The sequence below is a fragment of the Suricata suricatta genome, chromosome 7 (assembly GCF_006229205.1).
Source record: "Suricata suricatta isolate VVHF042 chromosome 7, meerkat_22Aug2017_6uvM2_HiC, whole genome shotgun sequence".
In the NCBI taxonomy this organism is placed as follows: Eukaryota; Metazoa; Chordata; class Mammalia; order Carnivora; family Herpestidae; genus Suricata; species Suricata suricatta.
In genome coordinates, this window is record NC_043706.1 from 111,810,360 (window position 1) to 111,829,622 (window position 19,263).

A 19,263-nucleotide genomic window follows, 5' to 3' on the forward strand; every position below is an offset into this window, starting at 1 on the left:
AGGACCAAAAGACCTTATGGAGCTTGGGCATCGGGAGATCCCTGCATATCTGAGCAAGACTGAAATCCAAGAAGTAGTGGGATCAGAATTCAAATAAGCCATCAGCAATGTGGGTCATTCCTCTTTTTCAGTGACCAGATTAGTTGTAGATGTGAATTATTCTCAACTAGTTAATTAATACACCCTCCCTTGAAATTCAGACACACTCTTTCAGATGGCATTCCCCACCTTGCCTTGAGACTCACTTAGTAGAACCACAGTCATCACTAGAAGTGTGCCATATCCCTGAAGAACACTGATATAAACACAAGATTGAGAACAATCATTTAGATTTCAACCAAACTGAGAGAGAGAAGAAAGGAAATTGCCAAAGTAACAATTCACTTACGACAACTCAGCATTGATTATAAGATACTTACTAAGCCCCTACTCTTTGTCTAGTATTTAATAAAACCCTTATTTCCCTGCTTACCCATAAACGATGTCTGAACTCATCAACTCTGAAATTTTATGTTAATAGCTATTCTGTAAGGGAAAGAAATAGGGCAGGAAATGAAAGCAAGTGTTAGCGTTTCATAGCAGAACCCACTTCATTGCTATCACTCATGAAGGAGAGAGTAAAAGCTCTTCCTTTAACTCAGTAAAAATATGCCGCCCTATGTCTCTCTGCTGGAGCTAACACTTGGGCCAGTGAGTTTCAATTCAATGTATTTCTGCTCTTTAATCAGTTTTTCTTAGAATGGTTTCTAAAAATGCATATATTCATTCAGGGATAAAGAGGAAAACTACCTCTAGTCGCTAGCTTGCCTGTGATAGAGACAGAGAATCTCATTTCACAGACACCATTAAAATATGCACCCGATCTGTGGAAGGAGGCTATTTTCATGTTCCAGTCAACAGCTCATATGAAAATTTCTTTGCTGATCTGGATAGAAAGGAAGGTGCATGAAAAAGTCTTTAAAATGGTGTTATATTTTTTTTATTTTAGCTACCCGTCTGATCATAAAGTTACCTATAGGTGTATAAAATTAATATGGTATATGAGAGTAATTCAGTTTTTATATTTTGACTCACTAAATATTTTTAGTAGGACAGTTACTTAATGGGTGTTTGTTATTGTCTGTTTATTTTGAAAAACTCCACTTTGAAGATTTGAGGTATTAGTAGGTTTGGTATTTTATTTTGGTCTTTTTGTCTTGTCTTGTTTTATTTACTTGTTTTGAGAGAGAGAGAGGGAGAGAGAAAAAGAGAGAGAATCTCAAGCAGGCTCTGTACTGTCAGTGCAGAGTCTGATGCAGGGCTTGAACCCTCAAACCCTGAGACCATGACCTGAGGCAAAACCAAGAGTCAGAGACTTAACCAACTGAGCCACCCAGGTATCCCTGTCACTATTTAATAAAGCAATGGTGTTTGTTTTTATTGATGATACTTCTTTTGGGAATGGAAGGGCTACAGATTACAATGGAATTTTAGGATTTGATATTTTTCTTTGTTTTTCAAAATTTACTATTCTAAAAATTATGAGTTAAGAGAAAACAATAATGTCCCATGGTCAAACAAATTTGAGAAATATTTCTTGCTCTATGTCCCCCCATTGGAGCATTTCATTGAATATTAGAATGTCAAAAGATCTGGGTAGCCATAAAATTAAACTATATGTTTAATTTTGCTTAACCCAATGTTTGTCATATTATTTTGAGCCAGGAAGATCCAGGAAGGTAGCATTCCAAAGAATAAATATTTAGAAATGCCCTTATAATCCTCTGGCTTAAACAGCCATTTTCAGACCTTTGCTAATTCAGATCTGATATCAGGCAAAGATTTAGAGCCCAAATCTGTCATGTTAATGAACTGATGCCTCAGTGTACATCAAGGGTCCAAAATATATGAAGCTGTTTAAAGCTAGGCCTAAGCAAATATTATGGTGAGAAAGCACATAATTCAGAAAGAGCCTCGCCTGACTCTTCAAAATGAAGGGGAGAAAATCAATGAGATAAGGGGTTCCCATCTACTCTCTGAACAAAACAGTTTAAACAGAGAAGTACCTCTCTTCTTTCATCAGGCTATTATTTTTAAGTCCTCTTTGTGGATAGTTTAATACTTTATTGATGTCATTGTTTCCGCAATTATTCAACAGATATATGGGGTCCATATGCTGGGAAAGTCAATGTTAATTTGAGAATTTAAGTAAATTTATCTTGAAGTAACTGTGATAATACAGATGTGGTTGGTCTTGCTCAAGTAAGACATTTTCTCTCCTTTACAGCCAACATATCAATTGTAGATATAGATACTAACCAGGAGGAGAACCTAGCAACTTCATCTTCTGGAAACAACTTTGGTCTCGACTTGAAAGCAGATGACAAAATATATTTTGGTGGTCTGCCAACACTGAGAAACTTGAGGTAATTTAGTGTATATTTAGAGCTAAGGATTAAGTTTTAATTAAATGGCCACTCTGCTCACTGGAGTTCTGAAGTTTAATTACAACAGGAATGTCACATAACCTTTAGTTGCAGAAAGGCTTAATTAAAAAAAATCCTGTTACATGTTACAGCAACACTAGGATTTAGACACTCAAGGATTAGTTTGATATCTTCGTTGAAGAGATGGATGCAAATCACTATTTCCCTTACATTCACCTGATGAAAAAAATTGCAAAAGTAATTAAAGGTAGAAGCTAGAGTTGAATGTGCATCTTGTAATTCCTCTTCTCCTCGCACAGTCACTGGAGATAATAATGGCACACTGACATTGCCTAGTGTTCAAAAAATCGGTCAGTGTTCCAGAATACTGTAAGTATAACCTATTTTGTTGCTAAGCATTAGCATGCTAATGCTGTGTTGAAACTTTCCCATATGCCTAATGCTAAAGCTATATTAGTTATTCTCATGCCAACATTTTTTTTTAATTTCACATATGTTCTTTAGATAGCAGGATGGAGAGATATAATTAACTCAGTTCAAAAAATAAATGCAAGAAACTAAAAACTCTTGGGAAATATTTCATGTGGTATTTAATTAATTTACTGCTTGTTGTAAAACATCTCATAAGAAATAAGAGTTATAAAGCACTTGGTGCTCAATATATGTTGATTGAGTTTAATTAGAATGGAATGAATTGATTTGGTTAAACCGTAAGACTTTACTACAAATACAAACTACCACATTTTAAAATTTTAGTTAGCTCATTAGTTTTTAATGGTTATCTATCTTGGTGTTTCTTCTTTTATTTTAAGTTTATTTATTTTTGAGAGAGACAGCTTGAGTGGGAGAGGGGTAAAGAGAAAGGGAGAGAGAGAGAGAGGGAGAGAGAGAATCCCAAGCAGGCTCTGCATTGACAGTGTGCAATGCTTGATGTAGGGCCTGAACTCAGGAGCCATGAGATTGTGACCTGAGTCAAAAACCAAGAGTCAGACACTTAATCAACTGAGCCACCCAGGTGCCCCTTGGTGTTCCTTCTCTTAAAAGGCACACTACGATTGAACTTCTCAGAATAACTATGAAATATGGTAGTCAGTTGTTTTTCTATTTCCCAAATGAGTAGTGCAATTTCAATCTCATTTTATGATAGCCAGCATACACACTGACTTTTAGTCTTCTCCCTGCACTTAAACTCATGGACCAGGCAACTAAATACCAACCTTTTAAGGGGGTAAATTGATAAACTTCATGGTGTAAATAACCTGGCTAAAATGTACTTGTGTTAAGAATGTAGACTTATAGTGACTGGTCAGAAAAATCATTGCAGATCACATGCATTTGGATTGTGACATAGTGATTACTCAAAACTCTGTTTATTGTCAACAAGTGTTCACTGAGAATCTACTATGTGGACACCATATAAATACAGATCTAACAGTTGCTTAAGTCTAAGATTTATTTTGAAAGATTAACTAAATCCCCTGTGAGTGAATTAATGATAGCCAAAATAAGGCTATCAAGAGGATGATTTGGTTTAAATTACCATAAAGTGATTTTTGGAATTATCTACAAAGGTATATATGTTGGCTATATTGAGATAGGTGTATGCTCTAGTTTTCAAACTACATATTTAATAAATCTCCATCACTAATATGATTTCACTTGCACAGTACAGCATTTTATAATTATGATATTTCTATGGGAAGGCACATTATCTAATACAATCTTTAGACACATATCTGTGACTAATCAAGGAGCTGTGCACTCTGTGCACTCTTAGTTTGCTGTTATATTGCCCACAGACAGAATCTTAATATGGTAAAGTTCATAAGATGAGGTAAACATAAGTTATTTTTACATATATGAAGTTCAAGCTCATTGAGAGGCAATATTTATCAACAACTCATGAATATTCCAGCATAAAAACATTTGCGCATTTTCCTATTCACAAGATAGATTAAAATTAGTATTTTAAATATATGCTTCAAAGTAAAAACTTCCCACAGAATAGTGTGGGAAATGGTCACCTTTGGATTCTAATTTCAGGGTGGCCAAGAGCATATGTCTGTTTTCTGTTCTCTTGGTTTTTCACATTCTCTTCTTTTTAAGATGGCTGTGTGATACTTTTTGTAAAGACTTATGATTAACGTTTACTGTTTTACTAAATGAAAATGCAATTGTAAGTAAATCGTGTTTTTTTTTTTTTCTCTTCCCTTTGACCTAGTATGAAAGCAAGGTAAAACTTTGCATGCCTTCTTCAAGTGCATGGGTTGGGTAAATGTGGCTTCTTAGATACAGCAGTGGTGCAGAAGCAGAGCACTACCTACACAGCTTCATTCATAGGACATTTCATGAACAAGTACTGCATTCTGAAAGTACTCATGCTGCCTTTTACTTACAGAGATGCTGCTGCTCACCCACCATGAGTCAGACTGCAATTTCACTTGTTTCACGAGCCATAAGGACAGATTGCTCTGCTTCTTTTTTGAACTGCCCATGCACAGTGCCCCCTGGTGCACATCCACAGGAGCACACATGCGAAGGGCGGCTGGTCAGACTGATGGGCACATGTAGTTCTTGGGGAGCCGAGCAGAGTGCTCTGTTGGATTGAACCCTGGACTCCCATCTGTCTAGTACCATGCTGTCTGCTGAGCAATCAGCCTGTGCTCCCAAATGCTCACCACTGCCTCGCTGCTTTTTGCAAGCCTGCAAATATGCAAACATTTACAGGGCCCTTGCACCTCTTTGCAAAGCTGCTGCTTTATTGTCATATTTCTTTAGAATTAGCTATGAAGCCAGATAAAAGAAATCTCTGGAAATAATATATTTTAAACAAGTATTTGCCTTAATGGTGGAAAAGTTTGTGGACAGTCCCCCTAGCTTCCCAGGGGCATTTTAATTCCTGTTTGCAGAAAGACATTAGCATGCAAGCTATGAGCAGCAGGCCTCTGTAAGTGGCTGATCAAAGCCCAGAGATGTGCAGGCCTGGCACACCCTGGCTAGAGCCTGGTGTCTTGATATTTCAGAGCCTAAGTATACCGTATTTCTGGAAAGGAGATAATATGGCTGAACTTAACCAAGACATTTTTAAAGCAAAGTCAGTCTAGGCTTCTAACACCAGAAACTAGAATATATAGAAAGCATATACCAAAAAATAATCCAAGTGGTTTTATCACAATATAGTTATAAGCCTAGTCAAGCTGTTTGCTGGGATGGCTAAAAGGCGAAGGCTGGCTTTCAATGGAAACATACAAAGCTCTGGAGTGACACTGTGTAGCTTTGTAATGCTGCCTCTGAGGCAAATGGAGGAGAGGCTGTGGTTACCATTAGGAGTCTGATCACATGTGATTGCTTCTCCCCCATGCTTTTCATGGCCTTGAGCCTACTAAATCATCGTGTTTTGAAATAGTTCACTGTATGTCCATGAAACAGTGAACTATATAACTTGTAGAAGAAACTTACTTTCTTGATAGAACCTCTAAAAATGTTGCGACAGAGCAGCCATCCTCTAAAAGAAAATATGGAAGCAAATGAACACTGGGAATAAAATTCACCCATTCCCTTTATAAATAAGAATAAGCAAGATCCTTGCCCTCCAGTTGGGCATGTTCTTCATAATAACCAGTGAACTGAACAGAAGACCTTGGGAATAAGGGGAAATGATCAGAGAAAATGAAGCAGTTCTAGAGAGAGAAAAAGACAGAACAAACACGTGGCGGGGCATAAATCCCCTAATATACATGCCAGGATCTGATTTTCTTTTCCACCTGTTTTTCCACATGCCCTGTGTCTTTTATTGAGGCAAACAGGAGTTTTGGCATCATGAGACAATGAGAGAATTAGTCATTATCCTGATAATATTTTGGTGTTGATTGGACAAGTTTTATAGATACTTTGGTTGCTTTATTTTTATATTGCTCCATTATAAAATAAGGACTTTGGGGTCAATCTGTAAATCCAATGTTTAAGTCTTTTTTTTAGACTATATAATCCAAAAGAATGTTCCTTAGGCTTTGTTTTAGTTAAAAACTTTAAAGAGAAATATATGATCTTAAACGTCAACGGCTCCCTCTCTGCCCCCAAAAAGTCTCAGTGACAAAAAAATAAATTAAAAAAATTTTTTTTCCATTTTTTCCTTAAATTTTTAGCTAGTTTTTTTAACCCTTTTTTTCTTGATTCATAGTTTTATTATGCTGCCTACTCAATTATCTACTCTCTGGTACAAAAAAATAAAAATAAAACCATTTTATTACACATATGAAGTACTTAAGAAATCAGTAATTCCTGTATCGTGAATTTAAATGCTATAGGTGAGATTATTTAAAGATAATAAAGAGAGGAAGAAGAACTACATAAAGATTCTTGCTGAAGGATGGGGATAACATCCAATTCATCCAACCAGTGGATAATGGAAGGTTTGCTGGGTACGTGTGTGCACATGCGCACAATTTGAGAAACACGTGCCTGCCTGTGTGTCAGGTCGCTCCATATGGCTTGTGTCCAGTAGTTGCAAACACCATACTGCCATGTCCCTAACGATGTTGCTTTTGTTTTCCATGTAACTGTTCAACAGACCAGAAGTAAATTTGAAGAAATATTCTGGCTGCCTCAAAGATATTGAAATCTCAAGAACTCCATATAATATACTCAGTAGCCCTGACTACGTTGGCGTTACTAAAGGATGTTCACTGGAGGTTAGTTTGTTTTTAATGGCTTCCTACATACTTTTGCATTTGACTTAATTTACTTAGCTTGGGTGCTTTTACAAGGAGCAGTCCCTTATTAATATATTTTAAATTCCTACTGACACTAGTCTTAGCTATGCACAAATAACAAGCAAGATTGAAGCACTTCTACAAATTACCATAATCTCATAAATGTAGGAAATGGCATGATGAAGATCCCAAATTGTGAGCCAACTTCCCACATGTATAATACTTCATAATATCTATTTTTAATATTAATCTCTATTCTGATTCTCTCTCCTTTTCCAATGCTACTTTCCCTTTTCCTCATTTTTGTTATCTATTTCAGATTTATTTTATCTCTCTCTATATATGTACATATATATATATATATATATATATATATATATATATATATATATATATATAGCTTTAGTATCAGCCTTTAATTTTTTTCCTGTAATGAACTAGGGATTTACACAAATAACAAGTAATTATTTATACCATAATCATTAGTGCATAGCATCTTGTCTACAGCTTGAAAGTCAAGTCTGCTTTTCATTGAAAATGGCACAGAGTAGGAACTGTCTACAAAGACCATCTTTGCCAGGACTGCAAAGTACTTTGCTATCTTTACTTTGTAGCCAAAGCTGCCCCCTGGTTCCATTTAACTGCTCTGCCCTGACTCGTCAACAGGGGCCAACTCACAGGAGAGAGAAACATACATAGATCCAGCTCTAAGCAAGAGTCAACAGTCATTTGGAAATATTAGTAAGAAGTTTATGGGAATCCTGAAAGTAATGAGTTTGGTTTTTTTTTAATGTTAACTATATCATACTTAATAAAATTTTGATTACCTTGATATGATACTACTGTTCATTTTAGCTGCTTTCTTCAACTGAAATTATTTTAAAGCATGGCTACTGAATTCAGGGAAATGACGGAAGAATAGGTTAGAGAAAAAGGGAATTCTTCTGTGAGACCAGAACTTTTGGAGTCTTTATGGTTCATAGTCAGAGGCTCCAATCTGGAATTGGCCACAGATATCCACCATGAGAAGCTCGGGAGTAAGGAATAGGGAAATACAGAATTGACACTCTAAGGATCTATGCTGGCTTCTTTAAAGAAGTTTTACTGAGAGTCTTAATCTTCCAAAAGCTACTCTCCTCCACATCCCAAAGATATATACACAAGGATGGAAAACTGTCCAGAAAATAAATAGCCTATATGTGTGAAAACAATAATTTCGTAAAGGCACTTTTCCACCACTAGGAATTATTTTACAACTGAAATATGAGGCAGAAGTGATGTGGACAAATATTGAATAGTCTGCACAGTAGGTTTATTGGAACTATCCAAAAGTCCATCATTTGAAAATTGGAAAAGAAAATAGATGCTACATTTTACAATACTGATGTCACCTACCTGGGCCTAAATCCCTGTGAGGGAAAATATCCTGTGCTAGAGGATGCGTTGCTTTTACTCTAGCAAAATCCAGAACTTTTTAAATGAGCATTCATTCATGCATTCATTCATGCATGCATGCATTTATTTATCTTCATTTATCGTCATTTATCTAAACACTATATGCTTCTGAACAGCTTTGAGTTTTGCTTTCTCTCTTTTACACTTCACAACTATCTGAAATGCTACTGCTTTAATTTTATTATTAAGGACAATGGTAGTATTTTCATTTTGAGAAGTAAAGTGGACTACAAAATGTTTGGTGTTCAAATTTTACCTGATTTTTAAAAATTTTTCTAGAACGTATTTATACATTTGATAGCAATGGACATCTAACCTTGGGGTTATCACTAAGAAAAATTCAGACATAGACCATGGTCATACTCATCTATAAAACAATTAGTTGACGGAGGGTATATAAGGGATTTTGAGACTGTTTTCAATAGAGATTTAGCAAGATAGAATTAAACCAAAAGAAAATGTTATCGATTAGTGATAATCATCTGTAGTTTAAATCAAAAGTGCTCAAATAAAAGCAGATGCCAGAATTTTTATTTAAACCCAAAGTGCTTAGAAAGTTTAGTCGTGCCTGGAAAGTGATTCTTCAGTTGCTCCTAAGCTTTCCATGTAACTCTGAGCTTCATGCTTTCTAAGACAATATATTTCATGGTGCTACTGAGTGCTTGGAGGAGAGTGAAATAGAGAAATTAATTTAAATTTTTATTTCTGATGCTTTCTTCTCTTTTTCCCTTTTACCCACAGAACGTTCACACAGTCAGCTTCCCCAAGCCTGGTTTCGTAGAGCTGTCCCCTGTGCCAATTGATGTAGGCACAGAAATCAACCTGTCCTTCAGCACCAAGAATGAGTCTGGGCTCATTCTCTTGGGAAGTGGAGGGACACCAGCACAACCTCGTAGGAAACGAAGGCAAACTGGACAGGTACCATCAACCTAGTTAATAATGCATTTTCCCTAGTTCTTACATAAAAGTTATTTATAAGGAGATGGGTGAGACACTTAGGTTTTGGAATTGTCTTTATTTCATTTTTAGTTATTTAAATTTATTTATTTTTGAGAGACAGAGAGACAGAGCATGAATAAGAGAGGGGCAGAGAGAAAGGAAGACACAGCAGGCTTCAGGCTCTGAGCTGTCGGCACAGAGCCCAGAGTGGGGCTCGAACTCATGAACCATGATATCGACTTGGGCCAAAGTCAGATACTTAACCAACTGAGCCACACAGGCATCCCTATAAATTGTCTTTATGCATTTAGATTTGCATTGTTTATTTCTCCTATCATCTTTCTTAAGACAGTTATCTACACTGCGGTTTTTCTTGTTGGTCAGCCCTAGGTGCAGTCACGTGTATATTTGCACCTGTATTTCTTATGGGTTTAGCATATGCATATTTAAAGAGCGAAAGCTTAAAATATATTTTAATTATAATCATATTTTCTTGTCTCGAAATCCAACTCTGTATCTGGATATCTGTAGATATCCAGCTAGGGTCCCTTAAATTCAAATTTAAATTCCTTCCAGGATCACTTTCCCAGTTTCACTAGCCAACATGATGCTGTCTGTTGAAGCCTGGCCTACTCTACCCTCTCTTGACACAGGGAAGGCAGAGAATGGACCTGGGATAGAGAAGGCTAATAGAGCACAATGAACACAAGCATGGACAGTAGTCAATGCTGTTTCACTCATGACATGAACATAAAACCTACATGGTGTCTGCATTATAAGGTGTGAACTTCAAATTTCATAGCCCGTAGCCATTTGATTCTGTTGAAAGCTCTTAGGCACCATAACTCTTTACTGCCTTGATATTCCTCCAGTACTTTCAATCTTATGATTTTAAATACATATATTTTTCAATGTAATCTTGTTTTTCTCAGTGAAAGAATTCATAGCAATTACCTAGTCTGCCATTACCAAGGAATGGAATGCTTTACAACTATGTCCTTTAATATGCATGATTCCTTATAAACCAGGTTGTGTTGTGATTTGATGTGTTTTCAAAATAACTTTTATCACTTAAAATTGAGTAACCAGTAATATGGTGGACACTTGAACAAAATGGGAGGTAGGAACACTGCTCCATCTCCACAGAGTCAAAAATGCACTATAACTCTTGACTCCCCAACAGCTTAACTACAAACAGCCTGCTATTGACCAGAAGCTTTACCCATAGCACAATCAGTTGATTAACACATATTTTATATTATATGTATTATACAACATATTAAACGCTGTATTCTGAAAGTAAGCTAGAGAAAAGGTTATTAACAACATCATAAGGAAGAGAAATACATGTATAGTACTATATCGAATTTATTTTTAAAAATCTGCATATAAGTGGATACGCATAGTTCAAACCCATGTTAACCAGCATACTATATCATAAGTCTTATTCTTCTCCCTGAGAAAAATAAAGGCCAAACAAAATTAATTCAGAGATGTATAACCATGAGTAACTTTGGTTATTTCAGGACTACAAGAGTATGTTAATATCAGAAAATCTAAAAATTATCTAATCATCTCAAAAGATACAGAGAAATCATTCAGTGACATTTAATACCCATTCCTGATTTTTAAAAAAGTCAACACAATAACATAGATGAATATTAGAAACTGAAGTAAAATGAAAAAATGTACTACATACTGTATGATGCCATTTTTATAGATTTCTAATATAAGTAACACTGAACAGTGGGACTGGCTGGCTTAGTCGGTGGAGCGTGCAACTCTTGATCTTGGGGTTGTAACTTACAATGACAACTCTAGAGATAACTTAAAATCTTAAAAAAAAAAAAAAAGTGGGGCACCTGGGTGGCTCAGTCAGTTAAGCATCCTACTTCAGTTCAGGTCATGATCTCACAGTTCATGAGTTCGAGTCCCACATCGAGATCTGTGCTGTCAATGCAAAGCCCGCTTCAGATCCTCTGTCCCCCTCTCTGCCCCTTGCCTGTACACACACAACAAAAATAAATAAAATACACACAAGAAAGGTAACACTATACAGTAAATTGTTTACAGTTATGCTTGTGAATTTTCAAAGATAATTTTTAAAAAGCAAGGGAATGATAAACATAAATTCCATGTTAGTGGTTACCTCCAAGATAGCCTGGGGGCTGGTATTGGGAGGAAACTCACAGAAGATGCAATCATATTATTTCTTAAATTGGGGGTAGATTTACTGGTATCCATTTAATTGTACAGTGTGAACACAGCTTCATTATTTACACATATGTCTCTTAGGTTGTGAGTAATGTATCAAATAGTCATAATAAAAATATTTTTTAAAGAATAGAAGGAGGAGGGGCACCTGGGTGGCTCAGTTGGTTAAGTGCCTGGCTTTGGCGCAGGTCAGATCTCACAGTTCGTGGGTTCGAGCCCCGCGTCGGGCTCTCTGCTGACAGCTCAGAGCCTGGAGCCTGCTTCAGATTCTGTATCTCCCTCTCTCTCTGACCCTCCCCTGTTCGTACTGTCTCTGTCTCTCAAAAATAAATAAAAAGCATTAAAAAATATTTTTAAAAAAAGAATAGAGGGAGGAAAAAGTATTATTTTCTCTCACTTCTTACTGTACATAATAAGCGGTGATATAAATGTCCTCTTAAAGTCCTTATCTTTTAATCCTGAAAAATAAAATTATTTTCTTACTATTATAAATGATAAGTTAATGGACTTAAATCATCAGCTTTCAGGATAGTTCCTAAAACAGAACATGTGCCCATTAAGACAACTAAAATGAGAACATATTAAGTACCATACTACAAAGTCGATTGGAAGTAACATGTTAACATTTCAACATTTTAATGATAATGAATATTCATTTTTTTAAATCTCATAGCAAGTGCTATTTGAAAAAAGAAACAATGTTAAATAGTTCACCTCTGTTGTAGAACCACTGGTGATTACCCTGATGTATTTTATTTTCCAAAACCAACATTTTGATGCCATAGAGTTATTTGTGATTCTGTTCTGCTAAAGGAGTTTGAGGCATCGAACAATCACTCAGCTGAGAAAATTTTAATTGAGTGAGTAGTTTGCAGTTGCCTCTTTGATGGATGGTGAGCACGAGTCCAGGTCCTCTGGACATTGTGCTTTGGACATGCAGCTGCCTAGACGATTTAGTAAATCATCGAAAGCATCATTAAAGGTGATTGAAACCCTCTCCACCACCGCAGGTGACTCACGGCAGACCGAGTGATCATGGTGCCCTCATGCTCTACAAGAAAGGGAGCACACGTGGCTTCTGCTTTGGGGACAAGGAATGCATTCAAGCTCCCTGGGGTTCATAATCTGATCTCAAAACCACACTGGTTGCTATAGTAACAGTAGCAAGAAGAAAGCAGTCATGTTTGTGGATGAAAAATTGTCTTCCTTCTTTCTAAGTGTGGGAGACAAGTTACATGTTGGTGATAGCAATCTATTCCAGCAGCTCAGAGAACAAATTGAAGTCTAAACACTCAAAATGCCATGAGATTGGGAGTCAGATCTGATTTCCAGAAGCTAGCTGTCCACCTGTGAATACGAAGGAGAGGCATTGACACCCTTTGTTTCCTGACGGGTTTTGTGAGTTAGAGACCCAGTGCAAACACAGCTGTTACCTTCAGCATGGCAAATTTGGTTTGCAGAGACTGCTGTATTACTACATCTGCTTTCCACATCATCTAACAAGCAAAAGTGGCCAATGATTAAAAAGCTATTGCCTGCCACTTTAAATACTCTAAGAAAATACTGAGTCTCAGGTTCTCAGGTAAAATCTCAGAGCCAATGAATCTGCAGATCTGTCAGGGAAACTTTAACACTGTCATAGTTGAGACCCCCTCTTTAATCTTTGACAACCCCTTGCCATTATTCCAGGCCTATTATGCAATATTCCTGAACAAGGGCCGTCTGGAAGTGCATCTCTCCATGGGGACACGGACAATGCGGAAAATTGTTGTCAAACCAGAGCCGGGTCTGTTTCACGACGGGAGAGAACATTCCGTTCATGTCGAGAGGACTAAAGGGTAACAATAGCCCTAGAGAACTTGTAATTAACATAAAGGCCTTGGCTCACATTAGTCTCTGACTGGACCTTTGTATGTGTGGTCATACAATGCATGGCGAAACTATCAAGACGCTTAATTTCATCTTCTTTACATTTCATACTTCGGGAACCTCATTTACCTTGGCCCCTAGGAATTCTCTTAGCATTTTTATGCTGTGCAGTTCTCCGCTCCAACTTTGTAAAAACCAAACACATCTTCTGAAGCTATAGATAAGAAAAATCCCTCCCTCTGCACCTCTCAAATATTCTCTTCTCAAATAAGGTATGCGCATAGTGAAACACACAGAATAGCTCAGCCGGAACCAGCAGCCTTTGGCAGCTGCTATTTCATTCAGGTTCCAAAGCAGTTATGGCAGCTGCTTAGAAACTGCCACAGATCTGGATTGTGCAGCAGCTGCAGGACCTACTGAGAGCTGCTAAGTGAGTGCCTCGTCCCTGTCCCCCCACAAGGTGTGCGGGGTCCCTGCAGAGTGGCTTCATGAGGGAACAGAGCTGAGGGAGAGAAGAGAAGAGGCTGCTGTCCAGCCATCAGCCCGTAGAGGCTGCCTCTCGAAGGACCCATGAGAGCCCTCGCTTCCCAGCCCTGAGTCACAAAATTGGCAGTAATGGTGTCATAAACTGATCTTTCATTTCTCCAGAATGCTGCAGCACTTGGTATTTCCTTTATTGGAAAGTCATCTGTAGTTTTCATCAAAATGTTGTATGACAACTCCAGTAATCAGTTTAGAAGGACAATTAGAGAAAAAGAAAACAGAAGCCCAGAGACTTCAGACCTCCAAACCAGCAAGCCATTTAATTAGACTGAAAACAGAAAATAACTGGAAATCAAATGTGAGAAAACCTCAAGACCCAGAGAATATTTTTAAATACAACAACACTGTGGAGGTCTAGCAAGAGTTCAAGTGAACAGATGCTATTCTATACAGACCTATGTTTTCTAATTATCCTTTTGTGTGGATAACAGTTTAGATACATAATAAGAATGTCTTATCTTCTAAGTAAATGATAAAGGTTTCCTTGGCTTATTTTTTTATTATCTAGAACCTTAGTTTGTGGCTAAATTGATACTAAGCATTCTTTCAGAATATCTACTAACAGGTGTTTAGGAACCATTGTCATTAAGACAAATGAGGGATCAATATTCAGACAAACTAAGAACCTTTACTAACCTAATAGCCAGATACTGCAGACATGGTCTCTGAGGAGGAATGCAAACTGAATGTCCTCATTTGAATCCTAGGGACTGCTCTGAAATAGTATTTTACATGTCTTCTAGATCAGATTTCAAGTTCTGTGCCAAACGCTAGTCCTACTCATTGTGAGAAGGAATTTGTAATGTCTTTAAACTTTAAAAAATTTCCCCAAACAAGTGCAGACTTGAGAAATGCAGTTGACAAAAAAAAAAAAAAAATCACCCAGGATATGTTATTCTGTACAGAAAGGATTCTCACGTTCCCAAGTGCATTACAATCTTGCACTAAGGTGTCCTTCTAACAGGTGTCTCTTCAAGAAGGGCTTTTTATTATGCCAACTTCACAGCTGTTGGCCATTAATCCAACCTTTATTTGATTAAGTTCAGTGTATAGAACATCACTGGAAACTGGTCATTCGGTTAATTGGCCGTATAAACAAACAGTTTTGCCATTCGCTGTTAATTAAAGGATAATATATTGTACATATTAGTGGGTAGTCACTGAACTCTGTGGCAAAGCAAGAACACATCTGCTACCATAATGTCTCATTCAGTGCTCCAAGGTCAACACATAAGCATCGCCTATCCTTTAAGCAAGTGCTTCAATTAACTGATTAACAGAGATCGTTAATGACCCTAACGACTTCACCCAGAAACATTCTTTAATGCTTCAAACTTGTTCTGTGACATGTTCTGTGTCAAATACTACACACAAATTATTTTCTTTGATCATTCTAAATGTATTTGAGATCTGCATTAATATCCTTTCATCACAAATGAAGAAATATTAACTAACTTGCCCAAAATCACATAACTAGTATTTAACAGAGCGAGGCTTTAAACCCAGGTGTATATAATTTTCACACCTCTACCTGTGCTTGCCAACCATTTATTCTTACTCTTTTTTGTGACCTCAAAATTGTATTACTTCATGTTGATTAATTTGAAGACACTTGCTTTTTCCCAAGACTATTCACATCATAAATGTCAACTAGCCTTTTTTTCTTAAAGCCCTGGATAAAATGGTAACTTTCATACTACCTCACAAAGTCATTGGATTTTTACCAAACTGAGACACAAACTTTTCAAGATTGTCCTTGCCCTGTTCTCTCGCCCACCCCTTTATCCTTCCTCCTTTACTCTCTCTCCGTTTCTACCGCTTCCTCTGCAAAAATCTCATTTGAGTTACTTTGCTGTCTAATTCCATGGTACTCCAAAGATCCCTACATCCTGTAAGTGTTTTGCCCTCTGAACCTTCTCTTGGACCCCAACTTACCTAGTCAGTAGTTTTTAGTAAAGCCCCCAAGAGCCTGGAGTAGATGTATAAGCAAGTAGTTTTTGCATTTGTGAGAGCGTTCTTCAATACAGGGACTGGGTTAAAGGCCACAATAGTTAGACCAGATACTTCAGGAATAATCTGGATTTCCAGAATGGGATCATGATTTGGACGCTGCAACCCAATTTCTTACCTTCCAAAATATGTTCAAAGTAAAATTGCAGATTTTGTTTTTCATGTAGATTACAAATGTCAGGGTACTTCTCTTATTATCTTCTATAACCCATTTGGCGGTCATTTGGAAACAAAATCTTATGCCAAAACTCCAAACAAACAAGAAACAGAATGTAAGTAATACAATTTTTAATTATGAAACTCCATGAATCAACTGTTGAACTTTTAAGAAAATACAGCTAATTTATCATAAAACTAATTAAGCATTGCTTATTGTAGTGCTTTTTGCACATTGTAGGTCCTTGGTAAAGAGTTATTGAATAAATACTTAAAAAACAGGAAATACACCAGAATCCTAATGGGCATATTGGTAATGTTCCCTTTAAAAAAAAAAAAAGAGCTAAATAAATAATCTAGATTTGATGCTCCTTGAATGTAAAATACAAGCAGGATTTAGCTATAGTCTTCTAGCAATGCCCTTATTAAGTAATACGGCTTCAGTGCAATCCCTTAATTAATGTTTTCCATGGTTTAAAGTAGGTATTTTTATCCTCATTTTATAAATGAATGAAATGAGATTGAGCAAGATTAAATAACTGGCCCAGGTCACACAGTAAGCTTCCATACTAATACTTAATTCCAGTCAGTTCCTCCTGAAAGCTCATGTTCATTTTATATCTCTACCCTGCCATCTACTAAGAAAGGACCACTATAATGGTCGTGGGGACAGAACCAGATTAGAGAGTCTACATCAGAAACATGAGGGCCTCTGGCTCTTTAAAAATTCTAATCAAGAGCAGAGATTTTCTCTCCTTGGACAATCTTTAAGAGTGGCTTAAACCCCTCATTAAAATTCTTAGGAGCATTGTTATGTCATGTTAGGAAGAGGCTTTTAGCAAAAGGAAAAAAAAAAAAAAAAGGTGTGTGTGGAGGGAGACTTCTCAGTGAGTCACACCTGCCTGGAAATGAGTGTTTTTCTAAGTCTCATAAAACACCAGCATTCTTAGCAATAATGTCGAACCTCCTGATTTTGGCCAACACACTCTTCCAGAGTCTGATAAAAATCCAATATGTCATTTCCCCATTTCCTTTGGGAAAAAAATCTAGCCTCCTCCCTCTACACCCCTTGAACAATGACATTTTGAAAACGAATGAAATCTATTTTCCTTTATTCATCCTCTTACATCTGAACTGTCTCAAAGTGGACCAATAGCTCAGGGCCATTTCAGAGTGTCTTTGCCCTGGTTTATTATTTCTAGTTCCACATGTGGTTTTTATTATAAAATCAGTAAGCTGGCCTTTTAGCACTGAGTTTTCCACCTAAGTACTTTGGGTTTTCTCCCCAGATATGTAGTAAGTTTTCAGGAATGCAATCAAGACCCTCTGGCTAATGACTAATACTTATGACTAATAGCTCATGCCGACTGTTTGGGACTGAAATTCAAAACCTGCATCTAGAACAAAAGACAAAATGCCTTTGGTCATTGTCATCGTCAGAACTGTTTGCCTCCTTTGATCCTTTGCCCCAGGGTCCAAGGATTGTGAATAAGTAGCATGAGGTTCTCAATTAGTAATGTGTGAGTTATCTCTCATAAGCAAATTAGGGAAATTAATGAAACAGTCACAAGGAAAATCATGGCAAGCAACAATTAGCATGATGTTCTTGCCTGCCTCTTCTATTCAAAAGCCAGCATCTCTGTTCTTTATAAAATGCCCTGTGTTTGCTGTGTAGTCCTGCAATCCAAACTCTCAGGAGCACAGTTTGTCCCCCAGCAAGAAGATAATAGCTAGCACGAACCAAGGAATAAAGAACCAAACAAAATGTGACCCCATGCTGGGCTAAACCCACTGAGCCTGACACGATTAGGTAGAACAGCACTGTACAGAAGCCTCAGCTCTACGGGCTGGCGTGTTTAGGGCCAGTGTTGTCAAAGCCAAGGCTAATGTTGCAGCTCCACTATCGCCTTCTTTCAGTCAACTCTCCGGGAGAGCTAATGGGATGGGTGGAGGCAGAGGGACAGAGCCTGAGGAAAAATATTGTTAGCTTAGTGCAGAATTCCTAATTATCAAATTTGGGCTCACTTAAAAGCTACTGGAGGAAGGGGTGAGGGGTAGCAGGAAAGAGTTTGATTTCCAATTATACTGGATGTTTAATGTTTTATACTGTGCATTTTAAATGTTTTATCAGCATGTTTACTGTTCAAGTCGATGAAGACAGAAGGCATATGCAAAATCTGACAGTAGAACAGGCAATCGAAGTGAAAAAGCTTTTCATTGGGGGTGCTCCACCTGAATTTCAACCTCCCCCGCTCAGAAATATTCCTCCTTTTGAAGGCTGTGTATGGAACCTTGTTATAAACTCTGTGTAAGTACCTCTGCTTGCTGCAAATTATATATATATATGTATATATACACACACAGAGGTATACACACATACATACATACATGAGGATCTCTGTTGCATCTACACTACACAAAACCATGGAGTGGGTGGGGGCGGGGCTGGGGTGGTAGTGAAGAAACCATGAAGAACTTCTCATGAGATTTTAAAAATTGCACTGATGGCCTTTAAAAGGGGAGGGAAACTTTAATGGTAAGGAAGCGAGACAATGAAAACTAATAGAAAGTATTTAATTTTAATCCTATTCCATTAGCCCCATGGACTTTGCACAGCCTGTCTCCTTCAAAAATGCAGACATTGGTCGTTGTGCCCATCAGAAACCCCGTGAGGATGAAGATGGACGGATTCCAGCTGAAATAGTTACCCAGCCAGAGCCAGTGCCCACCCCAGTCTTCCCTACGCCCACCCCAGTGGTGGCACATGTGAGTGTTTATAACCTATTGCTTTCTAATTTTAACCTGTACTTTTGGTTGTTTTCAGACAGAAGATAATTCAGGATATCTAGTATGCTCTACTTCTAGAATAGAGGAAAGGTAATCAATCTATGAAAACTCATCTCTTTACATCTTTCTTGGATTCCTTTGGTTTACATATC

At 37.3% G+C, this 19,263-nt stretch overlaps 1 protein-coding gene across 1 annotated transcript in view; it reads left to right on the forward strand.

Annotated features, from left to right (window-relative positions):
• Positions 1-19,263, forward strand: part of LAMA2 (laminin subunit alpha 2) — a 600,504-nt gene that overhangs the window by 542,986 nt on the left and 38,255 nt on the right. Inside the window, exons 51-58 of the mRNA XM_029943224.1 lie at positions 521-527; positions 2,267-2,405; positions 4,648-4,659; positions 6,997-7,117; positions 9,335-9,511; positions 13,436-13,584; positions 18,456-18,632; positions 18,922-19,090. Of these exons, the coding sequence (XP_029799084.1) occupies positions 521-527; positions 2,267-2,405; positions 4,648-4,659; positions 6,997-7,117; positions 9,335-9,511; positions 13,436-13,584; positions 18,456-18,632; positions 18,922-19,090 (951 nt within the window). The remainder of the gene's footprint in view (positions 1-520; positions 528-2,266; positions 2,406-4,647; positions 4,660-6,996; positions 7,118-9,334; positions 9,512-13,435; positions 13,585-18,455; positions 18,633-18,921; positions 19,091-19,263) is intronic.